At 44.0% G+C, this 12,413-nt stretch overlaps 1 protein-coding gene across 3 annotated transcripts in view; it reads right to left on the bottom strand.

Annotated features, from left to right (window-relative positions):
• LOC120020745 (casein kinase I-like) overlaps positions 1–12,413 on the bottom strand; it is a 65,271-nt gene that overhangs the window by 17,326 nt on the left and 35,532 nt on the right. For all 3 annotated transcript variants that reach the window (XM_038964485.1, XM_038964484.1, XM_038964486.1), the window contains exon 6: positions 4,523–4,608. In XM_038964485.1, coding sequence (XP_038820413.1) covers positions 4,523–4,608 — 86 coding nt within the window. The remainder of the gene's footprint in view (positions 1–4,522; positions 4,609–12,413) is intronic.

Below are 12,413 nucleotides of genomic sequence, written 5' to 3' on the forward strand. Positions count from 1 at the left end.
TAAAGTAGTGAGGACACGGTCTAGTCAACAGACAGGACAGGACTGATAAAGTAGTGAGGACGCGGTCTAGTCGACAGACAGGACTGATAAAGTAGTGAGGACGCGGTCTAGTCGACAGACAGGACTGATAAAGTAGTGAGGACGCGGTCTAGTCAACAGAGAGGACAGGACTGATAAAGTAGTGAGGACGCGGTCTAGTCAACAGACAGGACAGGACTGATAAAGTAGTGAGGACACGGTCTAGTCAACAGACAGGACAGGACTGATAAAGTAGTGAGGACGCGGTCTAGTCGACAGACAGGACTGATAAAGTAGTGAGGACGCGGTCTAGTCGACAGACAGGACTGATAAAGTAGTGAGGACGCGGTCTAGTCGACAGACAGGACTGATAAAGTAGTGAGGACTCGGTCTAGTCAACAGACAGGACTGATAAAGTAGTGAGGACGCGGTCTAGTCGACAGACAGGACTGATAAAGTAGTGAGGACGCGGTCTAGTCAACAGACAGGACAGGACTGATAAAGTAGTGAGGACGCGGTCTAGTCGACAGACAGGACTGATAAAGTAGTGAGGACGCGGTCTAGTCAACAGACAGGACTGATAAAGTAGTGAGGACGCGGTCTAGTCAACAGACAGGACTGATAAAGTAGTGAGGACGCGGTCTAGTCGACAGACAGGACTGATAAAGTAGTGAGGACGCGGTCTAGTCGACAGACAGGACTGATAAAGTAGAGAGGACGCGGTCTAGTCAACAGACAGGACTGAAAGTAGTGAGGACGCGGTCTAGTCAACAGACAGGACTGATAAAGTAGTGAGGACACGGTCTAGTCAACAGACAGGACTGATAAAGTAGTGAGGACGCGGTCTAGTCAACAGACAGGACTGAAAGTAGTGAGGACGCGGTCTAGTCAACAGACAGGACTGATAAAGTAGTGAGGACGCGGTCTAGTCGACAGACAGGACTGATAAAGTAGTGAGGACGCGGTCTAGTCGACAGACAGGACTGATAAAGTAGTGAGGACGCGGTCTAGTCGACAGACAGGACTGATAAAGTTGTGAGGACGCGGTCTAGTCGACAGACAGGACTGATAAAGTAGTGAGGACGCGGTCTAGTCGACAGACAGGACTGATAAAGTAGTGAGGACGCGGTCTAGTCGACAGACAGGACTGATAAAGTAGTGAGGACGCGGTCTAGTCGACAGACAGGACTGATAAAGTAGTGAGGACGCGGTCTAGTCGACAGACAGGACTGATAAAGTAGTGAGGACGCGGTCTAGTCGACAGACAGGACTGATAAAGTAGTGAGGACGCGGTCTAGTCGACAGACAGGACTGATAAAGTAGTGAGGACGCGGTCTAGTCAACAGACAGGACTGATAAAGTAGTGAGGACACGGTCTAGTCAACAGACAGTCTGACAGTAGCTGTGCTGTCCTAACATGATAGTTACTGGACCTTTGAGCAACATACATCACATGATCAAAAGTATGTGGACACCTACTCGTCCAACACCTCATTCCAAAATCATGCCCCACTCCCCTTTGCTGCTATAACAGCCTCCACTCTTCTAGGAAGGCTTTCCACTAGATGTTGGAACATTGCTGCTATAACAGCCTCCACTCTTCTGGGAAGGCTTTCCACTAGATGTTGGAACATTGCTGCTATAACAGCCTCCACTCTTCTGGGAAGGCTTTCCACTAGATGTTGGAACATTGCTGCTATAACAGCCTCCATTCTTCTGGGAAGGCTTTCCACTAGATGTTGGAACATTGCTGCTATAACAGCCTCCACTCTTCTGGGAAGGCTTTCCACTAGATGTTGGAACATTGCTGCTATAACAGCCTCCACTCTTCTGGGAAGGCTTTCCACTAGATGTTGGAACATTGCTGCTATAACAGCCTCCACTCTTCTGGGAAGGCTTTCCACTAGATGTTGGAACATTGCTGCTATAACAGCCTCCATTCTTCTGGGAAGGCTTTCCACTAGATGTTGGAACATTGCTGCTGGGACTTGCTTCCATTCAGCCACAAGAGCATTAGTGGGGTCGAGGACTGATTGTCATGCTGAAACAGGAAAGGGCCTTCCCCAAACTGTTGCCACAAAGTTGGAAGCACAGAATCGTATACAATGACATTCTATGCTGTAGCGTTCAGATTTCCCTTCACTGGAACTAAGAGGCCCGAACCATAAAAAACAGACCCAAATAGTTATTCATCCTCCACCAAACTTTACAGTTGGCATTGGGGCAGGTAGCGTTCTCCTGGCATCCGCCAAACCAAGATCCGTCCGTTGTACTGCCAGATGGTGAAGCGATATTCGTCACTCCAGAGAACGTGGTTCCACTGCTCCAGCGTCCAATGGCTGCGAGCTTTACACCGCTCCAGCCGACGCTTGGCGTTGGGCATAATGATCTGGGGCTTGTGTGCGTGCGGCTGCTCGGACATTTCATTAACACTTCTTGTGCCGATGTTGCTTCCAGAGGCAGTTTGGAACTTGGGAGTGAGTGTTGCGACCGAGGACAGACTATTTTTTACAAACTACAGCACTCCGCGGTCCAGATCTGTGAGCTTGTGTGGCCGTTGTTGCATCTAGATGTTTCCACTTGTTGGAAAGGAGGCATCCTGTGACGGTGCCACGTTGAAAGTCACTGAGCTCTTCGGTATGGGCCATTCTACCGCCAATGTTTGTCTATGGAGATTGCATGGCTGTGTGCTTGATTTTATACACCTGTCAGTAACTGGTGAGGCAGAAATAACCAAATCCACTAATTTGTAGGGGTGTCCACATACTTTTGTACAGTGCATTTGTAAAGTATTCAGACCCCTTGACTTTTTCCACTTTGTTACGTATTCTAAAATGTATTAAATTGTTTCCCCTCAATCTACACACAATACCCTATAACAAAGCAAAAACAGGTTTGTTGATTTCTTGCAAATGTATTCAAAATAAAAAACGGAAATATCAAGTTTACAAAAGTATTCAGACCCTTTACTCAGTACTTTGTTGAAGCACCTTTGGCAGCGATTACAGCCTTGAGTCTTCTTGGGTATGACGCTACAAGCTTGGCACACCTGTACTCGGGGAGTTTCTCCCATTCTTCTCTGCAGATCCTCTCAAGCTCTGTCAGGTTGGATGGGGAGCGTCGCTGCACAGCTATTTTCAGGTCTCTCCAGAGATGTTAGATCGGGTTCAAGTCCGGGCTCTGGCTGGGCCACTCAAGGACATTCAGAGACTTGTCCCGAAGCCACTCCTGCGTTGTCTTGTCTGTGTGCTTAGGGTCGTTGTCCTGTTGGAAGGTGAACCTTCGGCCCAGTCTGAGGTCCTGAGCGCTCTGGAGCAGGTTTTCATCAAGGATCTCTTTGTACTTTACTCCGTTCATCTTTCCCTCGATCCTGACTAGTATCCCAGTCCCTGCTGCTGAAAGACATCCCCACAGCATGATGCTGCCACCACCATGCTTCACCGTAGGGATGGTGCCAGGTTTCCTCCAGTGATGGTTGTCATTCAGGCCAAAGAGCTCAATCTTGGTTTCATCAGACTAGAGAATCTTGTTTCTTATGGTCTAAGAGTCCTTTAGGTGCCCTTTGGCAAACTCCAAGCGGGCTGTCATGTGCCTTTTACTGAGGAGTGGCTTCCATCTGGCCACTACCATAAAGGACTGATTGGTGGAGTGCTGTAGAGATGGTTGTCCTTCAGGAATGTTCTCCCATCTCCACAGAAGAACTCTGGAGCTCTGTCAGAGTGACCATCGGGTTCTTGGTCACCTCCCTTCTCCCCTGATTGCTCAGTTTGGCCGGGCGGCCAGCTCTAGGAATAGAGTCTTGGTGGTTCCAAACTTCTTGGGGATCTTCAATGCTGCAGACATTTTTGGTACCCCTCCCCAGATCTGTGCCTCGACACAATCCTGTCTCGGAGCTCTACGGACAATTCCTTTGACCTCATGTCTTGGTTTTTGCTCTGACATGCACTGTCATCTTTGGGACCTTATATAGACAGGTGTGTGCCTTTCCAAATCATGTCCAATCAATTGAATTTACCACAGATGGACTCCAATCAAGTTGTAGAAACATCTCAAGGATGATCAATGGAAACAGGAAGCACCTGAGCTCAACTTCGAGTCTCATAGCAAAGGGTCTGAATACTTATGTAAATAAGGTATCCGTTTTATTTTTAATACACTAGCAAAACTTGTTAAACCTGTTTATTCTTTGTCATTATGGGGAATTGTGTGTAGATTGATGAGGGAAAAAAATGTATTTAATGCATTTTAGAATAACACTCCAACTAAAAGTCAAAGGGTCTGAATACTTTCCAAATGCACTGGATATATAGTGTATAGACATAGGGGACTTTGTTAGTGTGGTCTTGTTCCTGTATCCTCATGGGGAACTGAAATTCCCAAAAAGACAATAAAACAAAGCAAAATCTCCTTGGTGGGGACATTTCACATCTCCATGAGGAAAAATGCTACCTTAACCTTAGCGGTTTGGTGTTAAGGTTAGTAAAACAAGTGTGTTTGTTCCTACCTTCAGGCCTTGCCAGGGCAGACTGCCTCGCAGGAAGTACATGAACATGTGACCTAGAGCTTCCAGGTCATCTCTCCTGCTTTGTTCTACAGAGAAGAAACACACACAGCTTCAGGAACACATTGAGTTCTAACTGATCCTGATAATACTAATAATAATAATAACTAATAATAATACTGTTGAACCAGATAAATCGAACAATCATTATTAACCCTGATTCAAAGATGGGAAAATGTAATATGTATACCGTATAACCGTATAAGAACCGTATAAGAACCGTATAAGAACCGTATGAGAACCGTATGAGAACCGTATGAGAACCGTATAAGAACCGTATAAGAACTATAAGAACCGTATAAGAACCGTATGAGAACTATAAGAACCGTATAAGAACCGTATGAGAACCGTATAAGAACTATAAGAACCGTATGAGAACCGTATAAGAACTATAAGAACCGTATAAGAACCGTATAAGAACCGTATAAGAACCATAAGAACCGTATAAGAACCGTATGAGAACTATAAGAACCATATAAGAACCATATAAGAACCGTATAAGAACCGTATAAGAACCGTATAAGAACCATATGAGAACCATATGAGAACTATAAGAACCATATAAGAACCGTATGAGAACTATAAGAACCGTATGAGAACTATAAGAACCATATAAGAACCGTATAAGAACCATATAAGAACCGTATAAGAACTATAAGAACCGTATAAGAACCGTATGAGAACCATATGAGAACTATATGAGAACCGTATGAGAACCATAAGAACCATATAAGAACCGTATAAGAACCGTATAAGAACCATATGAGAACCATATGAGAACCATATGAGAACTATAAGAACCATATAAGAACCGTATGAGAACTATAAGAACCGTATGAGAACTATAAGAACCATATAAGAACCGTATAAGAACCGTATAAGAACCGTATGAGAACCGTATGAGAACCGTATGAGAACCGTATGAGAACTATAAGAACCATATAAGAACCGTATAAGAACTATAAGAACCGTATGAGAACCGTATGAGAACCGTATGAGAACCGTATAAGAACCGTATAAGAACCGTATGAGAACCATATGAGAACCATATGAGAACCATATAAGAACCGTATAAGAACTATAAGAACCGTATAAGAACCGTATAAGAACCATATGAGAACTATAAGAACCGTATGAGAACCGTATAAGAACCGTATGAGAACCGTATGAGAACCGTATGAGAACCGTATGAGAACCGTATGAGAACTATAAGAACCGTATGAGAACCGTATGAGAACTATAAGAACCATATAAGAACCGTATGAGAACTATAAGAACTATGAGAACCGTATGAGAACTATAAGAACCATATAAGAACCGTATGAGAACTATAAGAACTATAAGAACCGTATAAGAACCGTATAAGAACTATAAGAACCGTATGAGAACCGTATGAGAACCGTATGAGAACCGTATAAGAACCGTATGAGAACCGTATGAGAACCGTATGAGAACCGTATGAGAACCGTATAAGAACCGTATAAGAACCGTATAAGAACCGTATGAGAACCGTATGAGAACCGTATGAGAACTATAAGAACCGTATAAGAACCGTATGAGAACCGTATGAGAACCGTATGAGAACCGTATAAGAACTATAAGAACCATATAAGAACCGTATGAGAACTATAAGAACCATATAAGAACTATAAGAACCGTATGAGAACCGTATGAGAACCGTATGAGAACCGTATAAGAACCGTATAAGAACCGTATGAGAACCATATGAGAACCATAAGAACCATATAAGAACCGTATAAGAACCGTATAAGAACCGTATAAGAACCGTATAAGAACCATATGAGAACTATAAGAACCATATAAGAACCGTATGAGAACTATAAGAACCGTATGAGAACTATAAGAACCGTATAAGAACCGTATAAGAACCGTATGAGAACCGTATGAGAACCGTATAAGAACCGTATAAGAACCGTATAAGAACCGTATAAGAACCATATGAGAACTATAAGAACCATATAAGAACCGTATGAGAACTATAAGAACCGTATGAGAACTATAAGAACCATATAAGAACCGTATAAGAACCGTATAAGAACCGTATGAGAACCGTATGAGAACCGTATAAGAACCGTATGAGAACCGTATAAGAACCGTATGAGAACCGTATGAGAACCGTATGAGAACCGTATGAGAACCGTATGAGAACCGTATGAGAACCGTATGAGAACTATAAGAACCGTATGAGAACTATAAGAACCGTATGAGAACTATAAGAACCATAAGAACTGTATAAGAACCGTATGAGAACTATAAGAACCGTATAAGAACCGTATAAGAACCGTATAAGAACCGTATGAGAACCATATGAGAACCATATGAGAACCGTATGAGAACTATAAGAACCGTATAAGAACTATAAGAACCGTATGAGAACTATAAGAACCATATAAGAACCGTATGAGAACTATAAGAACCGTATGAGAACTATAAGAACCATATAAGAACCGTATAAGAACCGTATGAGAACTATAAGAACCGTATGAGAACTATAAGAACCATATAAGAACCGTATAAGAACTATAAGAACCGTATGAGAACTATAAGAACCATATAAGAACCGTATGAGAACTATAAGAACCGTATGAGAACTATAAGAACCGTATGAGAACTATAAGAACCGTATGAGAACTATAAGAACCGTATGAGAACTATAAGAACCGTATGAGAACTATAAGAACCATATAAGAACCGTATGAGAACCGTATGAGAACTATAAGAACCGTATGAGAACTATAAGAACCATATAAGAACCGTATGAGAACTATAAGAACCGTATAAGAACCGTATGAGAACTATAAGAACCGTATGAGAACTATAAGAACCATATAAGAACCGTATAAGAACTATAAGAACCGTATGAGAACTATAAGAACCGTATGAGAACTATAAGAACCGTATGAGAACTATAAGAACCGTATGAGAACTATAAGAACCGTATGAGAACTATAAGAACCATATAAGAACCGTATAAGAACTATAAGAACCGTATGAGAACTATAAGAACCGTATGAGAACTATAAGAACCGTATGAGAACTATAAGAACCGTATGAGAACTATAAGAACCATATAAGAACCGTATGAGAACCGTATGAGAACCGTATGAGAACCGTATGAGAACCGTATGAGAACCGTATGAGAACTATAAGAACCATATAAGAACCGTATGAGAACCATATGAGAACCATATAAGAACCCTGCTGGTCATTGTGCTTGAATCCGTTTGAAATTCACCCCTCCACTGAGGGACCTTACAGATGTGTGGGGTACAGAGAGGAGGTAGTCATTCAAAAATCATGTCAAACACTATTATTGCACACAGAGTGAGTCCATGCAACTTATTATGTGACTTGTTAAGCATATTTAGACTCCTGAACTTATTTAGGCTTGCCATAACAAAGTGGTAGAATACTTATTGACTAAAGAAATATCAGCTTTTCATCTTTTATTCATTTGTAAAAAATAATTCTCAAAAACAATTCCACTTTGATATTGTGCGTAGGCAAATGACAAAAAAAAAATCTAAATTTAATCAATTTTCAATTCAGGCTATAACACAACAAAATGTGGAAAAAGTCAAGGTGAGTATTGATACTCCTGTAGGGTGTAGTGCCCATCAGGCTGTTTACCTTTACCCAGGTGAGTATTGATACTCCTGTAGGGTGTAGTGCCCATCAGGCGGTTTACCTTTACCCAGGTGAGTATTGATACTCCTGTAGGGTGTAGTGCCCATCAGGCTGTTTACCTTTACCCAGGTGAGTATTGATACTCCTGTAGGGTGTAGTGCCCATCAGGCTGTTTACCTTTACCCAGGTGAGTATTGATACTCCTGTAGGGTGTAGTGCCCATCAGGCTGTTTACCTTTACCCAGGTGAGTATTGATACTCATGTAGGGTGTAGTGCCCATCAGGCTGTTTACCTTTACCCAGGTGAGTATTGATACTCATGTAGGGTGTAGTGCCCATCAGGCTGTTTACCTTTACCCAGGTGAGTATTGATACTCATGTAGGGTGTAGTGCCCATCAGGCTGTTTACCTTTACCCAGGTGAGTATTGATACTCATGTAGGGTGTAGTGCCCATCAGGCTGTTTACCTTTACCCAGGTGAGTATTGATACTCATGTAGGGTGTAGTGCCCATCAGGCTGTTTACCTTTACCCAGGTGAGTATTGATACTCATGTAGGGTGTAGTGCCCATCAGGCTGTTTACCTTTACCCAGGTGAGTATTGATACTCCTGTAGGGTGTGGTGCCCATCAGGCTGTTTACCTTTGCCCAGGTGAGTATTGATACTCATGTAGGGTGTAGTGCCCATCAGGCTGTTTACCTTTACCCAGGTGAGTATTGATACTCATGTAGGGTGTAGTGCCCATCAGGCTGTTTACCTTTACCCAGGTGAGTATTGATACTCATGTAGGGTGTGGTGCCCATCAGGCTGTTTACCTTTACCCAGGTGAGTATTGATACTCATGTAGGGTGTGGTGCCCATCAGGCTGTTTACCTTTACCCAGGTGAGTATTGATACTCATGTAGGGTGTAGTGCCCATCAGGCTGTTTACCTTTACCCAGGTGAGTATTGATACTCATGTAGGGTGTGGTGCCCATCAGGCTGTTTACCTTTACCCAGGTGAGTATTGATACTCATGTAGGGTGTAGTGCCCATCAGGCTGTTTACCTTTACCCAGGTGAGTATTGATACTCATGTAGGGTGTAGTGCCCATCAGGCTGTTTACCTTTACCCAGGTGAGTATTGATACTCCTGTAGGGTGTGGTGCCCATCAGGCTGTTTACCTTTGCCCAGGTGAGTATTGATACTCATGTAGGGTGTAGTGCCCATCAGGCTGTTTACCTTTACCCAGGTGAGTATTGATACTCATGTAGGGTGTGGTGCCCATCAGGCTGTTTACCTTTACCCAGGTGAGTATTGATACTCATGTAGGGTGTGGTGCCCATCAGGCTGTTTACCTTTACCCAGGTGAGTATTGATACTCATGTAGGGTGTAGTGCCCATCAGGCTGTTTACCTTTACCCAGGTGAGTATTGATACTCATGTAGGGTGTGGTGCCCATCAGGCTGTTTACCTTTACCCAGGTGAGTATTGATACTCATGTAGGGTGTAGTGCCCATCAGGCTGTTTACCTTTACCCAGGTGAGTATTGATACTCATGTAGGGTGTAGTGCCCATCAGGCTGTTTACCTTTACCCAGGTGAGTATTGATACTCATGTAGGGTGTAGTGCCCATCAGGCTGTTTACCTTTACCCAGGTGAGTATTGATACTCATGTAGGGTGTAGTGCCCATCAGGCTGTTTACCTTTACCCAGGTGAGTATTGATACTCATGTAGGGTGTAGTGCCCATCAGGCTGTTTACCTTTACCCAGGTGAGTATTGATACTCATGTAGGGTGTAGTGCCCATCAGGCTGTTTACCTTTACCCAGGTGAGTATTGATACTCATGTAGGGTGTGGTGCCCATCAGGCTGTTTACCTTTACCCAGGTGAGTATTGATACTCCTGTAGGGTGTGGTGCCCATCAGGCTGTTTACCTTTACCCAGGTGAGTATTGATACTCATGTAGGGTGTGGTGCCCATCAGGCTGTTTACCTTTACCCAGGTGAGTATTGATACTCATGTAGGGTGTAGTGCCCATCAGGCTGTTTACCTTTACCCAGGTGAGTATTGATACTCATGTAGGGTGTAGTGCCCATCAGGCTGTTTACCTTTACCCAGGTGAGTATTGATACTCATGTAGGGTGTAGTGCCCATCAGGCTGTTTACCTTTACCCAGGTGAGTATTGATACTCATGTAGGGTGTGGTGCCCATCAGGCTGTTTACCTTTACCCAGGTGAGTATTGATACTCATGTAGGGTGTAGTGCCCATCAGGCTGTTTACCTTTACCCAGGTGAGTATTGATACTCCTGTAGGGTGTAGTGCCCATCAGGCTGTTTACCTTTGCCCAGGTGAGTATTGATACTCCTGTAGGGTGTGGTGCCCATCAGGCTGTTTACCTTTACCCAGGTGAGTATTGATACTCCTGTAGGGTGTAGTGCCCATCAGGCTGTTTACCTTTACCCAGGTGAGTATTGATACTCCTGTAGGGTGTAGTGCCCATCAGGCTGTTCACCTTTACCCAGGTGAGTATTGATACTCCTGTAGGGTGTAGTGCCCATCAGGCTGTTTACCTTTACCCAGGTGAGTATTGATACTCATGTAGGGTGTGGTGCCCATCAGGCTGTTTACCTTTACCCAGGTGAGTATTGATACTCATGTAGGGTGTAGTGCCCATCAGGCTGTTTACCTTTACCCAGGTGAGTATTGATACTCATGTAGGGTGTAGTGCCCATCAGGCTGTTTACCTTTACCCAGGTGAGTATTGATACTCATGTAGGGTGTGGTGCCCATCAGGCTGTTTACCTTTACCCAGGTGAGTATTGATACTCATGTAGGGTGTAGTGCCCATCAGGCTGTTTACCTTTACCCAGGTGAGTATTGATACTCATGTAGGGTGTAGTGCCCATCAGGCTGTTTACCTTTACCCAGGTGAGTATTGATACTCATGTAGGGTGTAGTGCCCATCAGGCTGTTTACCTTTACCCAGGTGAGTATTGATACTCATGTAGGGTGTAGTGCCCATCAGGCTGTTTACCTTTACCCAGGTGAGTATTGATACTCATGTAGGGTGTAGTGCCCATCAGGCTGTTTACCTTTACCCAGGTGAGTATTGATACTCATGTAGGGTGTAGTGCCCATCAGGCTGTTTACCTTTACCCAGGTGAGTATTGATACTCATGTAGGGTGTAGTGCCCATCAGGCTGTTTACCTTTACCCAGGTGAGTATTGATACTCATGTAGGGTGTAGTGCCCATCAGGCTGTTCACCTTTACCCAGGTGAGTATTGATACTCATGTAGGGTGTAGTGCCCATCAGGCTGTTTACCTTTACCCAGGTGAGTATTGATACTCATGTAGGGTGTAGTGCCCATCAGGCTGTTTACCTTTACCCAGGTGAGTATTGATACTCCTGTAGGGTGTAGTGCCCATCAGGCTGTTTACCTTTGCCCAGGTGAGTATTGATACTCATGTAGGGTGTAGTGCCCATCAGGCTGTTTACCTTTACCCAGGTGAGTATTGATACTCATGTAGGGTGTAGTGCCCATCAGGCTGTTTACCTTTACCCAGGTGAGTATTGATACTCCTGTAGGGTGTAGTGCCCATCAGGCTGTTCACCTTTACCCAGGTGAGTATTGATACTCATGTAGGGTGTAGTGCCCATCAGGCTGTTTACCTTTACCCAGGTGAGTATTGATACTCATGTAGGGTGTGGTGCCCATCAGGCTGCTTACCTTTACCCAGGTGAGTATTGATACTCATGTAGGGTGTAGTGCCCATCAGGCTGTTTACCTTTACCCAGGTGAGTATTGATACTCATGTAGGGGGTAGTGCCCATCAGGCTGTTTACCTTTGCCCAGGTGAGTATTGATACTCATGTAGGGTGTAGTGCCCATCAGGCTGTTTACCTTTACCCAGGTGAGTATTGATACTCATGTAGGGTGTAGTGCCCATCAGGCTGTTTACCTTTACCCAGGTGAGTATTGATACTCATGTAGGGTGTAGTGCCCATCAGGCTGTTCACCTTTACCCAGGTGAGTATTGATACTCCTGTAGGGTGTGGTGCCCATCAGGCTGTTTACCTTTACCCAGGTGAGTATTGATGCTCATGTAGGGTGTAGTGCCCATCAGGCTGTTTACCTTTACCCAGGTGAGTATTGATACTCATGTAGGGTGTAGTGCCCATCAGGCTGTTTACCTTTACC

The sequence above is a fragment of the Salvelinus namaycush genome, chromosome 25 (genome assembly GCF_016432855.1).
Source record: "Salvelinus namaycush isolate Seneca chromosome 25, SaNama_1.0, whole genome shotgun sequence".
NCBI lineage: Eukaryota > Metazoa > Chordata > Actinopteri > Salmoniformes > Salmonidae > Salvelinus > Salvelinus namaycush.